Source organism: Prinia subflava, chromosome 19 (genome assembly GCF_021018805.1).
Source record: "Prinia subflava isolate CZ2003 ecotype Zambia chromosome 19, Cam_Psub_1.2, whole genome shotgun sequence".
NCBI lineage: Eukaryota > Metazoa > Chordata > Aves > Passeriformes > Cisticolidae > Prinia > Prinia subflava.
In genome coordinates, this window is record NC_086265.1 from 13,673,347 (window position 1) to 13,699,273 (window position 25,927).

General features: G+C 60.7%; 2 protein-coding genes across 10 annotated transcripts; one reads left to right on the top strand and one right to left on the bottom strand.

The window, feature by feature from the left end:
- Positions 1–30: 30 nt before the first annotated feature.
- Positions 31–1,889, top strand: SELENOM (selenoprotein M). The gene is made up of 5 exons (XM_063416255.1): positions 31–219; positions 301–336; positions 424–458; positions 1,004–1,082; positions 1,172–1,889. The coding sequence occupies exons 1-5, from the start codon at positions 85–87 to the stop codon at positions 1,382–1,384; spliced, it is 498 nt and encodes a 165-aa protein (XP_063272325.1). The 5' UTR covers positions 31–84; the 3' UTR covers positions 1,385–1,889.
- Positions 1,890–2,514: 625 nt separating this feature from the next.
- SMTN (smoothelin) lies at positions 2,515–24,429 on the bottom strand. Of its 9 annotated transcripts, none has more exons than XM_063416242.1 (22): positions 24,162–24,429; positions 18,996–19,156; positions 18,668–18,761; positions 18,496–18,574; positions 18,119–18,402; positions 16,588–16,690; positions 16,152–16,381; positions 15,962–16,025; positions 14,687–14,785; positions 13,846–14,175; positions 12,793–12,896; positions 10,620–10,736; positions 9,466–9,624; positions 9,304–9,379; positions 8,876–9,040; positions 8,317–8,379; positions 8,084–8,147; positions 7,595–7,765; positions 7,376–7,496; positions 7,153–7,304; positions 5,761–5,831; positions 3,295–3,435 (listed from the first exon to the last, which is right to left on the bottom strand). In XM_063416242.1, coding segments are annotated over exons 1-22 (2,760 nt in total). In that variant the 5' UTR covers positions 24,213–24,429; the 3' UTR covers positions 3,295–3,433. The 9 variants fall into 9 exon arrangements, with proteins under 9 accessions (XP_063272310.1, XP_063272316.1, XP_063272313.1 ...); XM_063416241.1 differs by having other exon boundaries at positions 3,297–3,435; positions 5,658–5,831; XM_063416240.1 differs by lacking the exon at positions 5,761–5,831 and having other exon boundaries at positions 2,515–3,435; positions 24,162–24,428.
- Between the last annotated feature and the right edge of the window lie 1,498 nt (positions 24,430–25,927).

Here is a 25,927-nt window from a genome sequence, read left to right on the forward strand (position 1 = left end):
ACGTACTTGTGAGCGCGAGTCCCTGCGCATGCGTGGTGCCGTGCGCGTGCCCGCCCCGCGCCGGACGTGGCAGCGTGGGGAGCGATGCGGGCGCTGCCGTCGTGGCCGGGGCCGGGGCTGTGGCTGCTGCTGACGGCGGCGCTCGCGGCGGGCGGCGGCTCGGAGCACCCCCGGCTTCGCGAGGCCGTGCTGCGGGACCTGGTCCGCGGCAAAGTGGAGGTGAGCGCAGGCGGGGGCCGCGGGGCGTGCCGGGGTCGACCGCTGCCCGCCGGGTGCCTGACGGAGTATCCTCTCCTGCAGACCTGCGGCGGATGACGGCTGAATCGCCTCAGGGAGGTACGTACTCCTCAGGAGGGGCTGGGCTAGGGCGGGGTGTCGGAGCTTCCCAACGCTCAGCCGGGCCCGGCCGGCCACTCTCTGCAGGTGAAGGCGTTCGTCACCCAGGACATCCCACTCTAGTACCCGCCGGCGGCGGTTGCAGCGCTGGGGATGGGATGGGATGGGATGGGATGGGATGGGATGGGATGGGATGGGATGGGATGGGATGGGATGGGATGGGATGGGATGGGATGGGATGGGATGGGATGGGATGGGATGGGAGGGGATGGGAGGGGAGGGGAGGGGAGGGGAGGGGAGGGGAGGGGAGGGGATGGGGTGAAGTATGGGAGGGGATGGGCTGAGGGAGGGTGGGATTTTGTGAGGAATGAAGGACGGGGTTTGGTGAGGAGTGGAAGAGGGGTGGTTGGGGGATGTGATGGAGACATGGATGATATTACATGGGAAACAGGACGGGATGGTATGCAGTGAAGCATGGGGTGGGGAACAGAACAGATGGCATGGGAGTCAGTGGGATATGAGAGTAGATGGGCTGGGATGGAGAATGGTACAGGATAGGCGGGAATGGGATGTGATGGAGGATAGAAGGGGATGTGATGAAGGATGGGATGGGATAAGAGTTGCATGGGCCTGACCAAAGCTGCCCACTCCTTGACACATTGCCCAGCCATAACCTGGAGTTGAAACACCTGCCTGGTGCCGACCCTGAGCTTGTGCTCCTCAGCCTCCGGTATGAGGAGCTAGAGGTGAGTGGGCAGCGTGGCACCTGCAACCACAGGGCCTGGGGTGGTCAGTGCTCCACAGGTGCCAGGCTACAGCCCCTGTCTGGGTGCAGAGAATTCCCCTGAGCGACATGACCCGTGAGGAGATCAACCAGCTGGTGCAGGAGTTGGGCTTCTACCGCAAGGAGACACCTGATGCCCCTGTGCCAGAGGAGTTCCAGTTTGCCCCTGCCAAGCCTCTGCCAATACTGCTGCCCTCCCAAGCACCCACCACTGATGGCCAGGCCCCACCCAAATGGGACAAGGAAGAACGCCCAGACCTCTAGCAAGGAGTGCCAAACTTGGGACAGGGTCCTGCAGCCAGTCCCCAGTGTAGGGAGTGAGGATGTTATGACAGCTGGGGATGGTGTCACAGGGTGGCGAAGGTTTTTCCCCCCCACTATTGCTTGGTGCTGTGTAGCATCTGCCCTGAAGATGCTTTAGGCAGATCCAGCCTCAAGCAGGGGCTTCCTGGGCACTTGTGGGCATTCTGAGGGTCCTGTGTGCTGGTTGATGCCCTCCCGTCCTTGGAGCCAGTTATCGCTGGCCATCTGGGAGGAGCAGTATCCCTTGCAATCCCTTGCTATGCCCAGAGGTTTAGGTGCTCCCAGCACTGGGCAGCAGTATCCTGCCTGCGTGGGACAGGATGATACCCTCAGCAGAAAGTGCCAGGTGCTAAGGGTAGATGTGCTGAGTCCCAAAGGTGGGAGAGCTGCCCCAAAAAGAAGGCTTTAACCCCCCAGCAGGGTTATGTCATATCCAGCTCCTAGTAAAGGCTTTTCTTTTCAGTCATCTGCACTGTGTCATCTTTTCAGAGGGAGCTTGGTGGCATGCATCCTGCACTGCTCTGTTCCAAGGACAGCTGGGTGCCCCACAGCTTCTCATAAAGGCAGGAGAGGATGGCACAGTCATAGTCACTGCTGGTGAGCCACAAACCAACCTACAGACCAACTCTGCTGTTCCTGTGCCACCCCTCCCCAGGGTGATAGAAGGGTGAGGGTTGTGAGCACCATGGCATGGGATGAGCTGCTCTCACAGGGTGCAGGGGGATGAGCACGAGCCCATGAGCGAGTCCTGCAGTATTGAACTGAAGACCCATGGCTGCACTGGCCCAGTGGGGACATCTGGCTCTCAGCTAGGGAAGGAAGTGGGGCACAGCTGCACTTGACCACAGCTTTGCTGGCCATCTTTTCTCTGTGCCAAGCCTGGGGCAACGTGGGGCAGTGAACGCTGGTCAGGGTGGCTGAGCTATGGCCATCATCAATGAGGCAAGGAGCAGTACATGCCCCAGTGTCCTTCTGGGCTGGGTAAGCAGTAGAGTTGCAGGTAGAGGGGCCAGCAGGAGCTGGACTGCCAGCATTCCCCAGGCACTGTGGTGTGCAATACGCCACTGGCAGAAGGACCTGAGCCAGAGGCATTGCCCTAGATATACCTTTATTATCTGGCTGGTGTTGGTACACGTGTCAGCACAGGTGTGGAGATGTGATAGAGGGGCGAGCAGCGCTGAGCACGCGGGGGCCCTGAGCTGGAGCCTGGGGGCAGTTGACCCAGCTTGCTCTGTTTGCCTTGCACTCCCCTGGGACCCTTTGCCGCTGCCCCCTCCCCAGCCCACAGGTGCCCCCAATGTGGAAGTGCCCCAGGTGCACGTGGAGGTGGGAAGCAGGGTATTGGCATGTTGTGGAGCTGTCCCCAGGGAGGTGACACCAAGCAGGCCTGCAATGGGCAGAGAGGCTTCCTTGCAGGGGGCCAAGGGAGCCACTAACAGGTGCTGCTTGCAGGACATACCATGACCCTGGCTGGACTGTACAGCCCTGCTCAGCCACACACCCATGAGGTGGCCCAAATCTGAGGGCACAGCTGTGCCTGGGCCACCCCAGGGACACAGGGATGGTGCCTGCAGGGCAAATAATTCCAGCAGAACAAATAACTTAAAAGGCTGGAGCATGAGGGGCAAGCCAAGGTGGGAGCATCCCCAGCAGCGCCCACCTGGCTCTGCCCATAGGGTCAGCCCACAGCTGGCTGAGGACGAGGCAGCTCTGCCAAGGCAGAGGTGTGGGGATGCCCTGGTGGAAGAGTTCTGTCCCCAGTGCCAGACCCATGGTCCCCCAGGTCTTCCCAGGCAAGCGACTCCCTTGCCCACAGGCAGCTCTGGGATGAGGGTAGCAGTGGGGGTGGGCAGGGCAGGCTCTAGCACTCTTTCTGCCGCATGCGCAACTCGTGGCGACGCAGGTGGTTATAGAGGGACTGCACGTAGGTGAAGACGCACTTGGCGTCAGGCTTCTTTCCCATGATCATCATGTCTTCGACCTCCACCAGCGGCACGCAGTCCACCAGCGTCCTGCAGAGATGAAGCCTTCAGCATGGCCTCAAGCAGGCTGCCCCACGTGAGGGCTGGAATGGGCACCCCACACTGCCCAGGGCCTGCTGGTGTGGGCACTGTTGCCCTCAGACCTGCTCAGCTCCTTTTTCAAACCTCCCACCCCACGCTGGTACCCCCAGTCCTTCTGCACCTGACACTGGGAAGAGCACATGCTGTCTGCCATAGTAAGTACCTGCCCCAGGGCAGAGGTTGCCCAACTGTCTCCACCCCTTGCTCCCCTGAGTGCTCTTTTTTCCACTTCCTGGTACTGGCAGTTATCCCCTGCTAAAGCCCCCTCCTCCTTTTGCTCCTCCAGCTGATGCTGATGCCCTGTTGGGAGAGCCCAGCCTGGCCGCAGGTGTCTGCTATGCCCCTGCCTCAAACCCTACCAAGTAGTTCAGGGAAAGCAGGGGGCAGCATGTGCTGCCCCCTTACTCCTGCCTCAAGCCCTGGCCCTGCTCTTCTGCCTTCCCCTAAGCCCTGCCAGCCTGGCTCCCTGCCTTGCCCTGGACTGGAGCCTGGGGGCTGCCTGCTCCAGGCCCAGCACACCGTACTGCTGGAGTGGGCATTGCCTTGCCTCAGCTCACTCAACTTGGCTATCTCCTCCTCTCCCTGCCCCACCACAGTGCAGGGGTCCATGCAGGACCCGGCTCCAGCATGAGGTGCCCTGGCAGATCAGCTGTGGTTGTGTCCCCATCCCCATAGTAGCCTTGGGGCTCTGCCGCTGCCCTTGTGGTGGGATGGCCCACTCTGCCTTGCCACCCATTCAGTTCCCTGGGCTATGTCTCTCCCCAGCTGGGGGCTCCCTGGGTGCTTGAAGGGACTGACAACAGGATTAGGAGTTATGATGACAACCAGGAAGGGCATGGAAGGGATCTGGCCACCTCTTGTGCTCTCCTTTCTACTGGGAGAAAAGGGGTGGGGGGCACAGAAGAAACCCTGCCACTTCTGCCAACCCTCCTGGCCCTGCCCAGGTCCCGCACCCCTACCAGGCACTGTCCCCCCCCTTCAGGCTGCTGCTGGAGCAAGGGTTGCATTGGCACTGGGGTGGTGCTGACACAAACTGGCAGTACCTGCTGCCGCCATGACCACTTCAGCTGCTTTGGCCTGGGCCACTCAAGGTTCTGCCCCCAAAGACAGGGTGCAGTAGGAGGGTCTGAATTCTATGCACCCACCATGACAACACCCTCAATCCAAGGTCCTGCACCTCTCCTCTCCCCCTCTGCAGTAGTCCTGCTGCACACATTGGCCCGCTAGAACAGCCTCACCCCAAGGCACAACCCCAGCCAGTGCCAGCCCCTGGAAAGCACCAGGGCCCAGGAGAGCCCCCCGCCCTGGGTCCCATGGCCCCCGCCATCCCATTAGGTCTATGCCGCCTGCTCAGTGGGCTCCAAGCCCACAGCCTGGCTGGCACCAGCCCCACCTAATGATTTGGCCATCATGGGGATGGAGGGGGAGGGGGGACATGGTGATGCTTGGGGACTTGGGAAAGCCCTTGCCACCCTTGCCCTTGCCCTTTGGCTCAGGGGGTAATGGTGGAGCAATGGCACCGCACAGAGAGCGGCTGTGCCCTTATAAAGCCATTGTTTGGGCCCTGGTGTGCCAGCACTGTGCAGAGCCAGGGCAGCCACAGCTCTAGCGCCAGCCAGGATGCCCCGAGACAGGCACAAACACTGCAGGACAAGGCAGGACCTGAGCCTTGAGTCACATTTTCCAGGCTCCTGCTTCTGCCCATATATGAGCAGGCAGCATCTTGGAGCTGGGCATGCACCCTGGGGCAGGGGAATGAGGCAGCAAGTGGAAGTAGTGATGCTGCAGCATCCTGGGGTCCACCCACACTCAAGCCGCACCACTCAGAACAGCTGGAGTGGCATCCCCAGCAGCTGATCCCTGTCAGGCTCAGCCCTGGGAGCCCGGCTCTGTTCTAACCACTGCCCTCCCCACAGCTGGAGAGCAAACAGCACTCCAGGGTGACACAGTCCCCACTGCCTAAACCCCCATAGGTGCTAGCTACTCCAGAAGGCCTGAGCCCAGCCAGCTTTCTCTGCCCAGCTCCTGCTGGGCCCTGTCTGGCATCACCAGGACATGCCCCTCACCCACCAGCATCCCCCAGCCTCATCTGCAGCTGAGGCAGTCAGTTCCCTGCCAAGCCCTGGTGATGGTGGTGGCATGGGCAGGTACTTGGAGGGGAAGGTTCTCACCATCTGTCCTGGGGGGGGCTGACAATAGGCTACGACTTTTTGGTTTTTACCAGCCCCTTCTGGACCAGGCAGCGATAGAATTCCTGAATGTATGTGTACACACACTTCCAATCTGGCTCGCGCATCCGGACCATATCCTCCACGTCCAGCAACTGTGGACAGTCCGCGTGCTTCCTGGGTGCAGGGAGAGAGAGGGGCAAGCCAGTGACCGCAGCCCAGTCAGGGAGGGGAGGAAGAGAAAACAAGAGACACAGATCAGTGCAGTTCCCATCCCACTGGCAGCTGCTCCGCTCTGGCATGCTCTGGGGATGCACAATGCAGGGGCAGGAGGGCTCCGGGCACCCCATGCCAAGGCCATTCAGTGATATTGGGGGGGCATAAGCAAGGGGGAGAGGGGCAGGTGAGTGGCGTGGAGAGGCGTGAAGTCCAGAGGAAAAGACAGATGGAAGAGGAGGAGTAGGAGGACAAGTGAGGTGTTCTGGTGCGCCAGGTGCTCAGGGAGCGGGTTCCAGAGTGGAGCGGCGCTCTATATAGCTCCTATATAGACCCGCTGGGAGGATGGGAGAGGGCAAGCCCAGCCCTCCTGCCCAGCTCCACTTGGAACCGCGCAGCACAGCCCTGGTGCAGGAAGCTCGGGAGAGGACGCTCACAAGAGCTGGAGGAGGAAGGACGAGAGGCCACCTGGCTTCCAGGCCGGAGAGATCGATGGCTCTCTCAAGTCCGTGCACCAGTTTTCCAATTGAGGCAAAAAATCCATTAACAGGAGTGCCAAGAGCCAGGCCCGTAGCCCCTTTCTCGCTCCACCAAACAGCACCACAGCACCCTGGGAGCTTGCAGGAGTCCCCATCTCACCCCGCCACCTTGGACATCAGTAGGATGGGATCCCCCACCCCCAGCCCTGCCCACCCTGGCAGGGTGCTGGAGAAGAGGAATGAGTGGGTGGGAGAGAGACAGAAGGAAGGAGAGAGGGGCTGGCTGCCAGCCCTCCAGCTGGGCGCACTCCCATCTCTCAGCACCCAGGAAAACCAGAAGCAAAAGGGGAAGGGAAGAGACTGGAGAAGCTGCAACAGTGTTTGAGCCCCTACAACTGTGAATGGTGGCACCTGGCATAGGCAAACCCTGCTCCCCCCACAGGCTGCAGTCCCACACCTGGTACCCCAGGATGGAATGTACTGCCTGAAGCCTGGTGGGCTCATGGGGCTGCCGCTCTGTCTTTGGGTGCTCTGCCCCACACCTAGGAACCCAGACCCCATACCCACCTTTGCCACACCAGATTGGCCTGCACTGGCCTTTTATGACTCTGCCCACAGAGCTGCTGCTTGCCCCCACAGTGCCTAACCTTGTTGCATTGCATGGGCGGAGTGACACCTACAGGCACCCACCTCTAGCACCATCATCTCCATGTGTCCCCCTTTGCCTCAGCAGCGAGCAGGAGAGCCACCCCAAGCCACTCCAAGCCACCCCAAGTCCATACAATGGCAAGAGAGGTACGTACTCTGCAGAAGAGAAGGCCACCTCAAAGTTTTGGCGACGGTTCTGGGGTGTCAGCTTACTGTAGTCAAATGCATCGGGGAAGAAATTGTGGACCAAGGCACAGAAGGCCATGCCATCACTCCAGCTGGATGAGAAGTTCTGGATGTCCACATGCTGAGAGGGCAACAGAGTTACCAAGGGGCAGAGTGACTGGCTTTGGGATAGGAAGAGGAGGTGGCACCCACCTCATAGCCCCGGGTCTTGGCTCTGCACCAGTCCAGCAACATCTGCTTGATACTGTTGGCATTAGGCACACCAAAGCTGGAGGAGCGCTGCACGGTGGTCTGTGATGCTGCAGGGTTTGAACTGTAGGAGGAAACATGGGGTGTTATCCATAGCTGCAGGGTGTTATTATTTGTGCAGCACTCACTGCCCTGGCCAGCCTGCCCCAGGCCCAGCCTCACCTCCCACCCTCCTTCTGCAGCTTCTCCATCATGGCCTTGCGTGCCTGTGAGGCTGATGTCTTGGGCAGGCTCTGAGCCTTCATCAGTTCCTTCTTCTTCTCTGCCTGACGCCGCTCCAGCGCAGCCAGGCTGCTCTGCCGAGAAGCACTTTCATCCTCACGGTCAAAAATACTGGGAGAGACAAGCAATGCTAAAGGGGCTGTGGGCAGCCCAGGGGAGGGCAAGCAGTGGTTTGAGCCCATGGCCAGCCCCGGAACTCCATGTCCCTGAGACAGAAGAGAGGTGGCTTAAGGTCCTCAGCCGGCAGACCTATCTCTGTGCCCATAGAGGGACCCATGAGAACCTCTGAACACAGTGAATATACCCCAAGGACCAGGAAGCTTTAGGGTCACTTTTGCGTGGGGACACTTCAAGCTGGGCAGAGGGTTTGTGCAAGCAGATGAGTGACAGGGACCATGTGGGGCTGTCCCCACAGGCACCTCTGCTCACCTGCCTGTCTTTTTAGATGAGGAACTGTAGGATGATTTGGTTTGAACAAAAGTGCTGTTGCCATCTGCAGAGAGAGAAGAAGGAGAGAGAGACCTTGGGCAGGAGCTGAGGGCAGCTGTGCCAGGCAGGCAGGACTCTGCCTGCACCAGGGCAGCAACGGCTCAGCAGCAGCAATGCCCCAGGGTTACACCCTGAGGATGCCGTGGGGAAAGGGCAGGAAAAAGGACCCTTACTGTCTGATCTCTTCACATAACTTGACTCCATGGTTGTAGTACGGGAGGTCTTGGTGCCATCACCTGCAGGGACAAAGCAACAGGAACTGCTGGGCTGGGAGGAGCAGCACCCACAGACATCTGCTGCTGCCAAGCACCTTCGCACCCACACAGTGCAACAGGGAGAAGTCCCATGTGGTAGAGCCATGGGCATGGCAGGCAGAGGGAGGACAGAGGCAAGCACAAAGCAGCAGGGAGCTGGGGCATCCCTCAGCCCCTGCAGCCACTAAGCTTGAGCCACCCAGGGACTGGGTATGAGACAAGACAGGCCAAAGGTGCAGATGAGGCCCTGTCATCCTGACAGGGTTGGAGAGTCAGAGGGAAGTCAACAGACCAGAACCCTTAATTATCCCCAGGCAGGCTCTGGGCAAGCCAGAGACTCAGCTCTGAAACACAGTCCTGCTCCTAGCACAGTCAAGCCAGACTCAGGACAGGCAGTGAATGGCAAAGGAGCTGTGGTGGCAGAACACTGGTAAGGATTCTGCAAGGCCCCCAAAGGGCCAAAGGGCCCAGCCCGTACTAGACTGGACGAGACGCTCAGTCTTGGTGACGGTGCTGCGCGCTGAGCCATCGGCTGACTGAGTGCTTTGCGTGGTGGTGGTCTCTGTGGCATGGCCAGCCCTTCCTGTCACAGACTGGCTTCTAGCCTCCTGCAGCCGCTGGTCCCGCTCCTTCTCCTGCTGGTCTGCAAACACGAGTGGGAGATGGCATCAGCAGGGAGGTGGGGTGGAGGTCATGGTTCCTGCCATACCTGGGGTCCTGCAGCTGCTGCTGGCCTACAAGTGGTTCCTGGGAAGGATGATGTCTTTGGCCTCCCAAAGCCAGGGGGGCAACAGAGGACCCAGCACACACCCTACTGCTTCCCCACACCTGGACAGCCCCACTTCAGCACCCTATATTGCCACTACCACCGCTCTGACCCCAGCGGTGGTTACCATCCCTGAGTACCTCGCTTGCGCTGGCGTAACTCCCGCATGGCATTTCGAATCAGCCGTCGCTCCTCAAAGTCTGTTGTCTGATCCAGCTGCAGGAGGGGGAAGTTATCATTAGTCTTCTGCCATCAGCTTGAGGTCCCTTTACCTTCTTGCAGGAGCCCCGAGGAAGAGGTACCATCTTATCCAGAACATCCTCATCCTCAATCTTTCTCAGCTCCTCGACGTTCAGCTTGCTCCTTCTCTCCACCTCCCTCACTTGCACCTTTTCCATGCCATTGGGCAGCTCTGGTTCTCGCCTTGGTGCCTGGTGCTGCTCCACCACCTCCGGCTCCATCTGCAAGGACATCATCACGCAGCTGAGCCCCAGCCAGCTTGGCTACCCCCACCTCTTCTCAGGGTCCAGGCCCTCATCACCCTGACACCTGCCCATTGCAACACAGGCAGTGAGGACCCTGGAGAAGATGTGCCACATGGGGCCTAAGTGTTCTTAGCTGCTGGGATGCCACAAGCATCTGCAGTGCCCAAGGCAGGCAGGGGAGCATGACAACCTGCAGCACTCCATGCCCCAGGAGGGCCCATCAGTCCTTCTCTTCCTTCCAGTCTGGCTGCCTTAGTATCTCCAAATCCTCTCTGCTCCATGGTAGGAGGTGGCTTGGGTCCCCCCAGCAGGCAGGGGCTGCCCCGCACTCTGGACTGGGGCTGTTACCCAGCAATGGCCAAGGTGCTGGCAAGGCCAGTGCATGCCATTAGCAGCACAGGGATTTCCACTGAATTAAGGGACTTAGTGTAGAGAAGAGCACGTGCAAGAGATCAAGAGCCTTCCCCCACATCCCTGCCAGGATTTAGGCCAGTTCAGCCCCTGCCTGAGCACAGCCAGGACGCCAAGTCCCTTTCAGCACCACCCCCCAGCAATGCATAGCAGGCAGTGGGCCAGGCCCGGAATAGGGCACAGAGGCACCAGGGATGACAGAGTGGGGCCAGAGCAGCCACGCACACACCTGGCCCCATCCTGCATCCTGTGGCCCAGTAACCGATCCATGGCAAAGCCTTTCGCCATATGTGCCCATGCCACCACCTGTGCCTGGTGCTGTGGTAGGGGCAAGACAGCTGCCTGCGGCCTCCCACCTGGCACACGGGGAATATGAAACAAGTGGGTGCACAACCCCACCACAGTGAGCCCAAGGCGTGGCAGATCCCCATGGTGCCGTGTCCTCATGCACCACTGCCACAGTCATGCCTTGTGCCAGGGCTACAGACAACCCCAAGAGCCCTGAGGGCTGGTGACACCCTCCCTTCCCCCTGTCACGGGGCAGGGCTGCCCACACTCACGCTGCTGTTGCTTCGGGAGAGATGCGAGGCCGATTGCTGGCGCGTGCTGGAGAAAGTGGGTGGATGGGCCACAGGGCCACTGGGCTCCTCAGTGCCCTCAAAGTGGGCGCAAGGGTCCTGTGCTTCCAGAAAGAGGGTGTTGATATCCTCCCCGGGGTGTGCCTGCAGCCTTGGCGCCAGCAGATCGAGGCGGCGGCCCAGGCGCCCCAGCTCTGACCGCAACTCCAGATGCTCCTGCTCCAAAATCTGCAGTGCCTGCTCCAGTGCCTGCACTCGCTGCAGAGCCCACTCCAGTTGCCCCTCTGCTATCCCCCGGAATGCCACCAGTTCCTGCCGCAGCTCTGCCAGCTCAGCTGCCCCAGCCTGTGCCAGCCCCTCCAAGCTGAGCCCTGGCATGGTGGCAGTGCAGGCGCTGCAGCGAGCCCTGCTCAGCTGTCCGCTGCCCTTTATAGGGGCCCAGGCACCCCCGCGGCTGGAGGCCGGCCCGCTCCCTGCCTGTGGGCTATTCTGGTCCCAGCAGCCGGGGGTCCCGTGCAGGGGTGCCGAGCCAGGCACCACACTTGGCAGTGCATCCGGCTGTGGGACCAGGTGCCTCAGCAAGGGGAGCGCTGCAAATGCCTGCCCACCCCTGGAAGCTGCCAGGGCCAGATACCAGCCAGGGGGCTGTGGGACAAAGTGGTGGGGACCAGCCCTGACCACTTTAGTGCTGGGTGAGTGAAAAGGCCAACCACTGCTGTGTTCTTTTGCCCAAGTGCCTTCTCACTCTGGGCCAGCATCACCCACAGCACAACATCTCCAGCCCCATGCTGCCAGGGGTGCAAGGGCCTTGGTCACAGCACAGATTTCAGTCTTCATACTCCTGTGCTGCCCAGTGCCTGCCCCAGGGGGAGGAGGTCCCTGCACAGGCACAGGCACGGGCAGCACCCCACCAATGAGAAGACATGCCACCGTGGCTACTTCCCCCAGGTTCCTACAGCCTGCTGATCCTCTGACCAAGCCCTACCTGACAGGGCTGCCAGCACCGCTGCCATATCCTCCTCTTCCTCCTCCCTGCCCACCAGGAGCATACCTGGGGGCTGTGTGTCCTGCCAAGCAGTCGATGGGTCTCAGGCCCCCCACTCATTAGTGGACAGACCCACTAATACCTTAACGAGAACTGACAAGTTCTTGGGCCAAGCCTGCCCAAGTGCATTAGCACAGGGAAGTTACCCCACTGCAGCCAGCTGCCCACAGGCAGCACCTGCTGGCAGGTGTGGGCAGCACCTGTGGGCACTGCCAGCCTCATGCTGGCAAGGGCTGGGCTGAGGATGGGGTGAAGCCAGTGATACCACAGCCACCAGTATGCTCCAGGCTACAGCCATTGGCAGTGACACAGGCCACCCACAGTGCTGTTCCTGCAGAGGCAGCCAGGAGTGCACAGGGCCGTGAGTGAGACAGAGCCATGTTTGACATCCTGGCTCCTGCCAAGGCGGCACACAGGCGCCTCACATTACCCTAGATGGGCAGGAGCAGATTGAAGCCCTTGAAGAGCTGTCTCCTGTGTGCTCCCAGCCCCAGGGTGGCCACAGCCTCCTCTCCCCGCAAGACACTGCAGAGGGGTTGTTTTTTCAGGGTTTTTTCCTCCAGTTGCACCCAAGAATCCCTCCTAGGGGGGCTGGGGCTTTAGGCACTCTCCACTCAGGATGGCATAGCAGGAGCAGGCAAGACCCCAACCCACAGCTCCAGGGTGCTTTGGAGACCTTTGAGGAGTAGCCTCCCTCCAAGGCAAGCTACCCACACATGGCCAAGGTCCATCCCCAGGAGAAAAAACAGAGTGGTGATTGGCAATGGGTTTTTCCCTGAGCTGCTGCCACCCTTAAAGCTGTTTAAAACAGAGGGAGACCCACAGAAGACTCCTTGTCCCCCTCCACCCACCTCCCGAAGTGTTTTAGTATATGGTGGCACAGTCCAGAGTGCAGGGGGTTCATGTGAGGCTGTGCAACCACACATGAAGTCCAGGGTCCCTTGATGAAAAAAACCCTACCAAAACAAAAGCATCAACCAAAACCTGACAGAGCCTCTGGAGTGTGCTGCCCACACTAAGTCCTTGGTCCCTAGTCCCCATCCCCAAGCCCTGAGGATGCCAGGCAAATGCCAGGTGGGGCACAGCCCCACAGACCCCTTGGGCACTCACCTTGGTGACATTGCTGCTGACAGTGCTGATGTTGCAGATGCTGCTGACACTGCTGGGGATGGTGGTGATGCGGATGGGAGTGCTTTGCAGACCCAGAGTCACCTCTGCAAGGGGAGCAAGAGGCATGTGGGGTCTGACCCAGCCCACAGGCTCAGCCCCACAGCTGGGGAGTGGCTCTGGTTGGGCTATCTGCCTGTCCCACACATCCTGCCCCAGCAGTGAGCACAGAATTCTGGCACAGGGAAAGGGCTTTGGAGGCAAGCAAGAGATGGGAAGTCAAGTTCCCTCGCTACCCTGGCTTATCATCCTCCTCAAGGAAGGGTGCTTTCTGCAGTGCTTCAGCTGGAGTCAAGACCTCTCAGTAAGCATGACAGCCACAGGAGCATCCTGAGCCAGCCAAATCTGTGTGCAAGCAAGGTTGTGGTAGGGCTGGAACAGACATGATGCAGTGGTGGGATGGGGCAGAGCAGGATGGTGTGGGCTCCCCTGAACCAGCAGGTCAGTGGGGAGAGGATGGGGCAGGGCTACAGGGGCAAATATAAACATGGTGAGACAGTGGGGCTGGGGACCGGCTGCAGGGCCAGACGATCTCCCTGAACTGAGGTGCCCCAAGCAGGCTGAGATGAGAGTTACCATGCATGCTTTGTTCTTCTGGCAGCACTTGAGCTCAGCCTCTGGGCTGCCAGTACTGAAATGCCACTGCTACCAATCAGCACCCACCTGCCCTGACTCAGCCTGCCCACCTCCACCTGCCCATTTGTGGGCACCAAAATGTCACACCATCTGTCAGCACCCGACTGCCCACTGGCACTCACCTGCTCCACTGCCCAGGTATGCACATTGTGGTATTAGGAGCACAGTCCTGTAGTGCTTACAGCTCGGTGGATGTCCATTCCCCTGTGGTGCCCACCTTCCTGAGAGATCCCCACCTTTTCCAGTCCCGCCTCCCTGCATGAGACCCATGCCCATCACCCCTACAGTGTCAAGCCCCATGACGGATGCCATCTGCCCATTGCACCTGTCCTGCACATCCCGTACCCCACCAGTGCCCACCTGCCCGCTGGCTGCCGGGGGTGGCCGTGATGCGGGGCGCCAGGGGCTGCACGCGCCCATCCTTGATCTCGATGGTGAAGAAGGTCTTCATGGCGTCGAGGCGGGAGCCGGCGGGACGCGGGGCCAGGCGCTGCTCTGCGCCGCCGCCGCCGTTGCCCCGCGCGTTTTGAGCGGGCGCCGGCGGGGCCGTGCGGGGCCCCCGCTGCCATTGGGCGGCCCCGGGCCCGGCCCGCCCCCCCGCGCCGCCCGCCCCCGCCGGCCCGAACCGCTGCGCGCGCTCCCGCACCGAGCCGGCGGCAGGGGAAGGCGGGGGTCCGGCGGGGCGCGGCGCTGCGGAGAGGGGCGTGGGGTCATCGCACTGCGGCCGCCCACGCGTGTCCCCCCTGGGACTCGGCCCCGCGCCGTGCATGCAGCGCCCCGCGGTGCCCCCTGCGATACACGCTGCCCCCCATCCTGGGGTACCCTCTGTGATGCGTGCAGCCCCCCTAGGTTACCCACATGACGCACAATGCCCCCAGAGTGCCTGACTATGCATGCAAGCCCCCACGGTGCTCACGGGATGTATTCCTGCCCCCCAGAGATCCCAGCACACACCCAGCATTTCCCAGAGTGGCTGCAGCCTCTCAAAGCCTCTGCTCCCTCCCCCCATTGCTGCCGGATGCTTGTGCACATGGATGGGAGAGAGGGAGGGATCCTGGGCAGGAAACAAAAGAGCAGGTGGGCAGCCAGCAGCATCCTGCGGCATCCTGGCATTGCGGAGCTCCACGCCTGGCCAGGCTCCACCGGGGACATCCTGCCACCGGGAAGCAGAGAATGGAGGCAGCCACCACTAGGATCTTACCCGTCGGGCCAGCCAGGCAAAGGGAGGAGGGTGCCGGCTCCCACCGGTGAGTATTCAGGCGAGCCGGGGTCCCCATTACCTCCTGGGTAGGCACTGATGCTTGGGAAAAGACAGGCCAGGGAAGGAATAACACAAAGGGAGCAGAGGGTGAGCATGGCACAGGTGCTGTTGGCATTCCCCCACCCCAGCACAGTACCCTACACTCTCCCTTCCCATCACTCCACACTCCCCAGAGCTCAGTGCCAAAATCCATCAGCACTTGTAGGCTGCCCTGCACCTCAGGCATGGACTCTGTCCTGCAATGCAAAACCACACTGCAGAGGGTAAGCTCTGTGCCCAGCAGCACAGTGGGGGTCCCTTGCATCTGTATTGAAAGGTTGGGATCACCCCTGTCCTCACCAGGCCCTGGCACAGTATCGCCTCTGGAGAGACGTTGAGGGGCCAGGTGGCTCAGCCTTCAAGGGTGCAGGCAGGGCTCTGCCCTGGGGCTGGAGTCATTGATGCCCATGGAGGGAGAGGGGCTCAGCTTCTCCTCAGAACCCAAGTTTGAGCCTCCTGTGAGGCAAGAGGGGGTCAGATCCTGCACACTTCCCTCTACCCCAGGGCTGTGCCATGCTGCAACCCACCACCCCTAGCAACTTCTCAGGGCTTCTTCCTTCCCAGGAGCCAGCAGACTCCAGGGGCTCCTCAGAATGACAGCAACCTCCGCCTGCCAAGGCAGCACCCTTGATCCTGGAAGCAGAGCTGCTTTTTGGTTTTTCCCTATTTCCTCCTGGCACAGCCATGGGGCAGGTTTTCCCAGAAGGAAGAAGTGGGCAACTGCTGGCTACTGGAATCCCTCAGGGCTGTGCGGAGGCCCTGCAAGGTGCTGAGCACAGGGTGGGGGTGGTCAAAGCCAGCTGTGCACAGCTCCCAGCCTTATTGGGACAAAGAATGCAAAAGGCCAAGGTTTGCTACTGGCACTGATTCCCTTTCATGGCCCTGCAGCAACCCGGCCAGAGTGGGAGCCCTAGTAAACAGCCTGCCTGGCACCCAGTTCCCTGGCTGAGGTGGGCATTGCCACCACTTGGCTAGGCAGCAATTGGCCCTCAGCTAAGGGTGATCTTTGGCCTGGCCGTGTCCTGCACTCACATTCCTGGCCCAGCACACATGGTCTGGAGCCATATCCACAGGGCTGCCTGGGATGTACATGGAGGGGAGTGGGGGGGGACGTGAGGCAGCACTGCTGGCAGGGGGCCACAGCTCTCATGTCACCCCCCTCAGGGCTACACTTACCCACTGATGACCTCTCGTGTCTCCCACCTGACCCCAGGACTTGGCAGTGCACCCCAACGTGAAGCTGTGGGAGTAGAGGGGCAGAGCACTCAGCTGGGGGTTACATGAAGTCCCCCCCTCAAACTGCTTTCACCCACAGACTGCCAGCCCTGCGCAAGGAGGGCAGTGGCAGCTGCCACCAGTTTTGTACCTGGCTGCCAGCACTGGGCTGGCCTGGGACAAGTTGCTCCCCTCTAGGGCTCTGCGCCACACTGGGCTCTGGGGTGCTGGCAGGGCTGCCCAGGTTCCCTTCCTTCCAGGCTGCCTGGGGCTGCCCCTGGGGCTGGCCATGCTGCAGGTCCTCACCACCATCCTCAGGCTCTGGATTGAGTTCTGGGGCTGGCTGCAGCTCCAGGAGCACAAGGGTCCCCGAAACCACAGCTGTGGGTGAGAAGAGGCTCTGCTCGGGAAGCCTGCAGCTGCCTGCAATGCATCCCTACTCCAGCAGCCCCTCCAGGCACCCGGCTGCCCTGCCCACCATTGTGAGATGGTATGCCCCTCAGTCATACTGCAGCTGTCCAGGCACAGCTCTGGCCCCAGGTACACACCTAGACAGGACTTTGCCATGGACGTTTGTGGGGACTCACCCTGAGCACTGGCTTTCTGGGGGTCTCCTGCCTGCTGGCTGCACAGCTGCTGCATTCTGCCTGGGACATGCTCCTGCTCCACCACATCCTCTCGCTTGTGGGCCTGGGGAGAACAGAACCAGCCCCACTCCAGTCTCTGACTGGGCCACCATTGCCCATTCCAGACAGGGATGTGTAGGCTGTGGTCTCTTCCCATGCTATCCAGGCCCTGCCTTCATGCTGTCAGGAATTACCAAGCCAGTCCCTGCACAGAGATCACAGCAAGAGGTCCCCACATCCTGCTGCATCCTGTGGGCAGGGAGGGAGACAGTGTCTAGTGAAGAGGGACCCCAAACCTGCCCCATGCCCCCAGCCCGGGCACTCCAGGGCTCCGTAATGCACGGAATACCCAGTTTTACATAACCCTGTCCATAGCATCTGCACTCTGCTTGGCAAATGATGAAATATTCTGGACATAGGACCACACACAGGTGACAGATGTGTCTCTGACATAAGTCTGAGCAGGGCTAGGGTGTCCTGATGTCAGCTAGGGAACAAGGTGCCAGTCCTGGCTGTGCCAGTGCCTCTAGCAGCACTATGACTCTAGGGCAGGGGGAGACAAAGAGGGGCCCATACTCTGAGGGGCCACAGGGGAACCAGGCCCCAAACCCAAGGATGGAAATGGCCTTGGGTTTGTAGTCATCACCCAGACTGAGCGGAACAGCCCTCTCAGCTACTCAGTGATGTCCCAGCCCAGCCAGGGCTTGGGGGCAGTGTGCCAGCACATCCGGATGGGGAGGCAGACAATGCTGAAAGGTGGCACAAGGCCACATCCCTTTTGCAGTCTCCTGCTACAGCCCTGGGGCAGATGGAGGAAGAAGCAGGGCTGGAGAGAGGCAGATGGGGGAACCCATGCCTTCTCACCTGGCTGTGCGTACACCCATTGCTTCTCATCCTCCTACCCTCACCCTCAAAGGACAACCCCACAGTCTCTGCAGAGTCATCCCTGCTGCACTGAAAACCCCGGCATGTGCTCATTACTTCCAGCTCTGCACACCACCTTATCCTTCTCCCATCCACAAAGCCCTCAGCTTCACTCTAGAATGGACTCTAGCCCCTCAAAGCCTGGTAGAAACAACTGTCATGAGAAGGGGGACAGGGAATCAAGGTTTCTACCCACACAAAGGAACTGCCTTGGAGATATGAATAGCTGTTGCCTCCAAAGAGCCCCATCCCCAAGAACTGGAGCAGAGATGCATGTACTACATCAAGGGGCTCCCAGACCCCCACTGGGTTGCATCCTTGGGAGAAGCCCAAGGGGCACCCTGGCCTGAGGCCCCAGCCCCAGCTCACCACTGCTGGGGCCACGCTGGGGCCATGCTAGGGCCACAGCCCAGCCATGTTCTCCCTGTCCCCAAAGATCCCAGCCCCACCTGCCTCAGGCAAGCACAGCTTGCCCAGGGCTCTGTGCTCCAGCCAGCCTGGCACAGGAACCCCAGGAAAGGGTGAAATCTTGAACAGTCCCCCCCCCTGCAGTGCTCTACACACTCACCGCTAAGCCCTTAGGCTCCTGGGCAGGGGCCTGCTCCACAGCCTCTCTGTACCCACTCTCCTCTGGCCCAGCCAGTGCTGGCTCTGCATCATCCTGCTGGCTGCTCTCCCCGCTCTTGTCTGTGCCTGGAGGGTTGGCGCTGCCCTCACCACAGCTCTCTTCATTCCCAGTAAGGGCTGGTGTTTCAGCATTGTCCCTCTGGACAATTTTTGTTTCCCCAGGCACAGTGGGGGGCTTGCTGCTGTCCTTCTTGTTGCTCTGCACGTTTCCAGCCAGGGTCGCGGCTGCATGGGAGCAAAGATGGTGTTCAGGAAGGAGCTGCCCACATCCCAGACTCTCCAGGGCATCCACCCCAGAACATGGGAATTGTGCCTCACCTTCAATCTCCTCAGCCCTCAGCTTACGGATGGCAGCTCGGATTAGCTTGCGCTCCTCATACTCACCCGCTGCCCGCAGCTGCAAAAGGGAAGGACCCAGGAAAGAAGCGGAGTTAGCCCCAGCACAAGTTCCATTCCAGCAAACAATCTGTCCCGGCACATGGTTGCTCACCAGCTTTGTCAGTTCCTCCACGCTGGTGATAGCTTCAAGCTGCTCAGACAAGGCAGCCAGGGCTGCCTGCTGCTCCTCTTCCATGCGCTGGGACCTGAGCAGGGTGAGAGCGGTAGCAAGCTGTCATGGGCACTTGCAAACAAAGTCCCCTTGTGGGCAGCTGGCAGATCCAGGCAACAAGCCCCACCATGCACCAAGCTGTTCTGTGACAGGCTGCTCCCACCCTCACATTCACTGTGACTCTCACAGATCTGTCCCAGCCAGGTACCGCAGCCCCCATCTCCCAAGGAAGAGGCAGGGAATGACCTCAGCTCCCAACAGGACTCACCGTGGCCAATTCTCCTTGTCGTCCTGCCGGTGGCTGCTGCGTTCTGGGCGGAAGCGCTTGGATGCCAATGTCTCCTCATCCCGCTCCAACTCCTGCCGCTGCAGCTCCCGGATAGCCGAGCGGATGCGGCGCCGCTCGGCCAGGTCCAGTGTGGCCTCCAGCTGGGTGCACAGGGCAGGGCTCAACACCGGCTCAGGCCACTGAGCCTCCGTCTCAGCCCTGGTGCCACCCTCTGCCATCCTGCCATGAGCTGGACGCTCTGGACAGAGGCGCTGTCTGTGTGTGGCACCAGTGCACATGCCCAGTGCACACTGCCTGGCACTGCCAGGCTCTGTGAGAAGTGGGCAGGGCCCCCCCGTGCGGCAGGAAGCTGGGACCAACCATGGTGAGGAAGGGCTGCCATGGTGGCACCGAGACCTCCGGGCAGGTAAAGGTCAAAGAGACTAGCATGTGAAATGAACATCCACCAGTGGTCCTGCTGCCTGCAAGGGTTGGTGCCCGGCAGCTCTGCCCCTCCCAGTGCCACTAGCTCTGGAATGAGTCCTCCAACCCACACCAGCCCCTCCTGCAGTACAGGGACACGAGATCCCATTCTCTTTCCATCCCATGTTCCCCAGGAGGTGCTGGTTGAAAGGGCCCCAGCATCCCATCAAGGGGTCATCTTGTCCACCCTGCAGCCCTCCCCACCCTCATCACTGCTAGTGAATAGCAGGCGGCTCTTGGAACCAAATCCATGAGTGGGATCTGTCCTAAATCTAAGTCCAACCCTTTATGTGTGGGAAGCACAGCCACAGCTCTGCCACCCATGAACATCTCTCAGGTGCTCCAGGTGCTGCTCAGCCCACCCAAGGCCAGCATCTGGCATGGGCACCCAGAGCTGCTCCCCCTCTTCCAGAGCAGGTCACAGCCCAGCCCCACTACCAGCTCCAGTTTTTCCAGAGGGCCATGAACACACCTCCTGATGTTCAAGGGACAGAAGGTGGCCAGATCTGCAGTGAAAGGCCAGCCATGGCAGGCATGGCCCCACTACCCTCACACTGTCCTGCTGTAGGACATCCAGACTGCCCTGACACCAGGAACCCAGGAGGTGATTTCCCATGGAGCTCGCTAAAAATAAACCTCGTGACCAACAGCAGCTGCTCTCAGCATCAAGCCCCATCACACTGGGAGAAGCCATGGCTGTGCCACAGGACAAAAGCATCAGTCCTTTCCCTTCCTGTCCCATGGTCCACTGACAGGCCACCCATCAAGGCTCTCTGGGTTCCGCTGCAGCAGGGATCCAGGGTGAGTCCCTTGACTGGACCTGAACGGTGCCACACTGGGGGCCCCACACCACCACCTGTATGCAGGCTTCCCTGCAGAAACTCTGAGAAGCTATCATCCTTTGCCCTCTCTGCTTGGAGTTTGGAGACATGGGAGGGTATTCCAATCTTACTGAAGCCAGCAAGCACAGAGCAGGCACAGAGATGCCTTGTGCCACTCCAGAGGCAGCCAAAATTGTGGTCCTCCAACCCTTTCCAGCTGCAAAGCCCAACTGGGAGCATTATCCTTCCCCAGCTGGGAAGATCCCAGTGATCGGGACTACCAACCCCTGGGGCAGACCAACTCTAAAAATACATATAACCTCTGGGGGAGCTGCCTGGAGCCAGGGTGCTCTTTCCCTCACACCCCAGCACCATCACCAACACCAGCAGGCAGCACTATCCCTGCCAGCATCCTGGCTAGAGCTGAGGCCTGCAGCCCACTCTGGGCTTTTATCCGGAGCAGGCACCTCTGCTACCACAAGGCCAGGGAAACGGCTAGGAAGAGCAAGAGCCACGGCACTGCCAGAGCAGTGGGGAGTGCTGGAGGGAAAACCAGCCCCTCTGTCCTCATGGGCCTCTTATTTCCAATCTGCCTCAGATGGCTGTCGGCATCTCAAGGATGTCACTACAGTGGGGACAACTACTACCAGGATAAAGGCATGGTCCAGCAGTGATGGCAGCCACCCTGGCCAGCCAGGAAGCCTGGCTCCCTGCAAACCGGGCAGCATCGATGGGCTGGGAAGTGGTGGAATTTGGTTCAGCTCAAAATGAGGGGCTGGAGGCAGAGTTTTGCGGTAAGGACAGCTCTCCCTGCAGCCATCCAAAGGCTTTGAGGACAGGAAAACAGTCCTCAACTGCATATTGGGTGGTCAAGGCCTCGGCCCTTCCCTGAATAAGCTGCTGGCAGTGAGTGGCTTAGTCCCAGCACTTAGTCCCAGCACCAGGGTAAGGGCAGTGGGGAAGGGAGGAGAAGGGGCATACGCACAGCAGCTGCAGAAGTTGTGAGTGCCCAGAAAGGGGACACAATGGGACACCTGCAGAGCCTGGTTCAGGAAACCTGCTGGCACCAGTGTGTGCTGTGTGGGGGTCTCTGGGGTCTGCCCTACTCAGGAGGCTCCAGCTGGGACCTGACCTGCACCCGGATCGTGGAAGGATTCCTCCCACAGGACAAATGGCAGGGCAGGAGAAAATGCTTTATTCCAAGTCCACGTCAGCAGGGAACTGGGATGAGGCAAATGAGCAGCTTTGGAAGCTCTGTAGCCAGTGGCAGGGGAAAGCATGATGGAAACCACAACAGCTGCAAAGGGACCAAGGGGCCCAACCCTGCCAGCGCAGGCAGGCTCAGGGATCAGAACATGCCAGGGCCTCAAGAGCCCTGCCCAGCTGCCAGCAAATTAATGGTTTCAAGCAAACACCCTCCTCGGCGCACAGAGTGCCTTTGTGAAAGGGCGCTGGCACAGCACCCATAGGCTGCTTCCCCACTGGTGTCCAACACAGCAGTGCTCAGAGCCCTGGTGTAGTGGGCAGCTCCTCCAGGAGGGCTGCAATTAGCCTGGCATCCATCCGGCTCTTTGGAGTGCCGGAGCACACAGCACTTTGGAGGTTGGAGCCTGACCACAAGGAAACCACTTTGGGACATCAGATGAGCCTAGCACATCAAGCAGCTCCTACAGCCCCAAGCTTCACTCTCACCTTTGGAAAGAGCCAAGGGGAGCATGGCTGCCCTCCAGGCAGAGGAAAGCAGGAAGGACACTGGATGGCAGGGCTGCAGTGCTTCTCAGGGCCATCAAAGATTTGCCAAAGACTACTGGTATAAGAAGAAGGGGATCTCATGGCAGCGACTTTCCTAGCTCGGGCCTGCCCTTCCTCTGTCTCCAAAGGTATTTACATCCTCCTTAATTAACCAGACTAAGAGTTGGTGGGGCTGGAAGAGGGAATCGTTCCCCAGCTCAGGGCCAGCAGACCTCAGCCTGGAGCTCAGTCCAGCCATGAGTGCCCAAACAATCTCTTGCTTCTGAACATCTGCCTAAAGGCCACCCTGCAGTAGCACCCACCCCATCCCCCACAGCTCCCTCCTCCAGCATCTCCAAGCCCTTGGTCACCTTTATGCTGCACCATTGGTTCATCCCAACTGGCCTCCCTGGGACTGGGATACCAGCCGGAAGCTGGGGAGGGCATCGTATGGATGTCTATGGCAGGAGTTTCAGGGCAGAGGCTTCCTAGCAGCTCCAAGCCCAGCCAGCACAGGAATGAGGGGGCTGTAGGAACCTCCTCAAGCCCCCCAGCCTCCTTCTTCCAGTTTCCCTGGGAACATCAGATGCTGCTGCCTAGGTGTCACTTGGGAGAAACGAGGAGAAGCAAGGCAGAGTGGAGGGCTGGGGAGAGCAGAGAAGGGAGGAAGCAGTGGGAGAGGCAGTTTTCCCTTATATGGGCTAATCCTCTTCCAGCTGAGTGGAGCCAAAAACCTAACCAGAAGAAAAATAATTCCTTCCCTGCCTCACGTCACCTCAGAGGAGGCTTTCCCTAGCCTGTGCTACACAGCGTAGGGAGATGTGGGTCACGAGCACAGTGCTCTAGTGAGTCAAAACCAGCATGTCAAAGAAAAAGCATCCATAGAGGCAGTGCTTGCTGCAGGATGAGATCCACCTCCGTGGGCTGACCGGACACCAGGAACCCACCACTGCTCCTGGGGCTCCATCTCAGATCAGAGACCTCGGCTGGGACATGGCAGAGCTGGACCACTGACAAGATGGGGAGACACCCTGACCACCCATCCCCAAATCGCTGGATGGGTGGTCCATTGGCTCCGACATCACCCCACGAGAAGCAAGTGGGCTTCTCAGCTCGAACCGCGGGCAGGTCTGTGTGTCGTCACTCAGAGCTGGCTGAGGGTGGCAGGACAGGAAGCTCAGCCGGGGGCAGCCCCCGTGCCGACCCACGACACAGCCCTCACTTCCCGCCGGCATCCCGACTCTTTCCTGTTCCAGCAGACCTGCGTTCCCGGCTGACTCAGCTTCCTGCTCTGATCATTCCCCATCGCTGGCCCGGGCCACCCCGGCTCAACCCCCCGGGCAGCTAGCACAGCCCTAGCCCCGGGCCGGGGGTCCCTGGGGTTGCCCAAAGCCGGGCAGTTCTAGGGGCTTCCCGGGACACCAGCCCCGGCTAAGTATCCTGAGTCTCGTCTTCGGGACACGGAGGCCCTCGTCCTCCAGAGCCCACCGGCCGCGGCAGCGCACGACTGCGGCTCTCGCTCTTGGGGCAGTGCTCCGCTCGGTGCCCCAGGAGCCGCCGCGCAGGAGGAAGGAGATGGGGTGCAAAGCCGTGCGGGCAGAGCCCGGGAAGTGCGCCTGGCGCCGCGCCAGCCCCCAGCAGCGCGGGAGCCCGCAAGGGGAAACCGGGGAGCAGGGAACTGTGCCGGCATCGGGGAACGATTCCGCGGGATTCGCCGGCCGAGAAGTTGGGGCCGGTACAAGGCGGTATGGCCAGGCGCGGTTGCGAGCAAAGGGCCAAGCGCGGCCGGAGCAGCGGAGCGAGAGCCTTCGGAATCATCGGAGTAGAGCGGGGAGTCGTGCTGGAGCTCACCCCAGCCCAGAGCCCGAGCCGAACCAGCGCGGGTCCTTCCAGGTGCTGCTGCCTGGGACCAGCGCTGGGTCTCCAGCGCTGCATCCGCTCCCAGACATGGTTCCGGAATGCCCCGGCCGAGCGACAGACCCGAGGCCCACCCGGTCCCGTTCTGCCCGCGGCCGGGACAGCAGCCCCCAGGGGGGGTTCAAGGAGCTGAGGCACCTCCAGGCACCATCCGCCCCCGGAACCGTCCGAGCGCGCACCGTACCCCGAGCCACGGAGCAGCCGCGGGACTCACCAGCTTCCGCAGCGCTACCTCGTCCATCCCGAGGAGGCTTTCCTGGGACATCCTGCCCGTCGGGCCCGCGCTGCTGCGGCCGGGACTCGGTGGCGGCCGAGACAACAAAGCGCGGCCGCGGCGGCGTGGCCCCGCGCTGGGTTCGACTGCGCTTCCGTTCCGTTCCGTCCCTCCCGCCCCTGCCTCTGCTCTGCTCCGCTCCGCTCCGCAGCGGCTCCGCTCCGGTCCCGTTCGTGCTCTCAGCAGCGCCGCCGCCCCGCCGTTTCCCGCCGCCCCGCCCCGCCCCGCTGCCGCCAGCCCGGCCCGGCCCCGCCCCGTCGGACCTGCGGGTTCGGTATCCCAGTGACCAGCCCTGTCCTGGCACCGTGCACCGGCACCGAGATGGGCCGCCGTGCCGTGCCGTGCCGTGCCGTGCCGTGCCGTGCCGTGCCGTGCCGTGCCGTGCCGTGCCGCTCTGGACTCACTCCCGTCCCGGTCCCCATGCCGGAGCCGGTGTAACAGAACTCGGGCCTGGCCCGCTTGGGTTGGCAGCCCAGGGTGTATCTCTGCCCACAGAGTGTCCCCGAACCCCTAGGCTTGCGGGATGCGGGGCAGAGAGCCACCAGCACCTCCTGCCCAGAGGCCCTCCCCACTGGGCCCGGGAGATCACACCATGTGATGCCCTTGCATGCACTGGTGAGCTGTTTGAGCTGCTGCCCTGACACTGGTGCAGGACTAATGCCCAGGACACCCCCAAAAATCTGCGAGGGCCCCTGAGGATGTGCTGTCCCCCCAACCATGGTCCCACTGCTCACTCCAACTCAGAAACTGCTTGTGGTGTCCTTGCCCTTATGTCTTGTCCCAGAAGGCAGTGCCAGGACAGCCAAGCCCTGGTGTCTCGCTGTTGAGAGGTTCCCTCAGAGACCCCAAGCTCCTTACCTGCAGTTGAAGTGCAGCCCTGCTCTGCAGAGGACAAACTTGTTGGCGTTCAATCTTGTTTCTGGGCAAAGGCCAGAAGTATACCCTGGAGAGGACTAAGTACCTGACGTAACCCAGAGGTTCTGTGGGCTCTGCAAAGCAGGCAGCTGCCATCTGCTTTGAGCTCCTAGGTGAGGGGAAGAGGTGCTGCTCTCTCACCAAGCAAAGAGACCAAGGGGTTTCTCCAGAGGAGGTCACTGAGATTAAGTTGCCTGCTCTTCTGGGAGTTTCCAGCAATCTGGGAAAATGGATGGGATGGAGCAGGACCACAGCATCATCTGAGACAGGGAAAGACCCACCACTGTAGGCTAGAAAGATGGGGTGTGGTAGAGATGCCTAGAAGGTCCAGCAGTTTCCATACTGGGAGCGTTGGTTCAGATGTCTCACTTCAGGACTGTTTGGCAGGGCGGGTCTCCAGCTGCACTGGCATCCCAAAGCCCTCTGCTCCCCTAGGTTCCTCAGCAGCTCTCCACTCTCCAGGGCTGAGCAGCATTGAGCTCCACTGAAGCATGACAGGCCCATCCCAAGCATCCCAAGCAACTACGCTGAAGCCAAGCACTGTGCCCTCTAACATCACATCACATCACATCACATCACATCACATCACATCACATCACATCAATCACCCACTGTCAGTCTCAGCAGCAACATAATCTTCACTTGCTGGATGATCCCTGCCATGTCTGCCATAGAGCTGCCACACAGGGGTCTGGGGTCTGCCCTGACCTGCATGTCACACAGCCCCTCAGGGACCAGGCACCAGCACACTCAGGGGTCTGCATCACTTGCAGCTCTGCTGCCACATGGGA

What these genes read in the sequence shown, in the direction of transcription:
- SMTN (XM_063416240.1), bottom strand. Translation starts at nt 24,212, where the DNA reads ATGTCCCAGGAAAGCCTCCTCGGGATGGACGAGGTAGCGCTGCGGAAG. An exon ending in TGAGCGTCTCGTCCAGTCTA is followed by an intron (nt 8,380 to 8,875) that starts GTACGGGCTGGG and finishes TTGTCCCTGCAG; the next exon opens with GTGATGGCACCAAGACCTCC. An exon ending in CTGCAGAAGGAGGGTGGGAG is followed by an intron (nt 7,497 to 7,594) that starts GTGAGGCTGGGC and finishes TTCCTCCTACAG; the next exon opens with TTCAAACCCTGCAGCATCAC.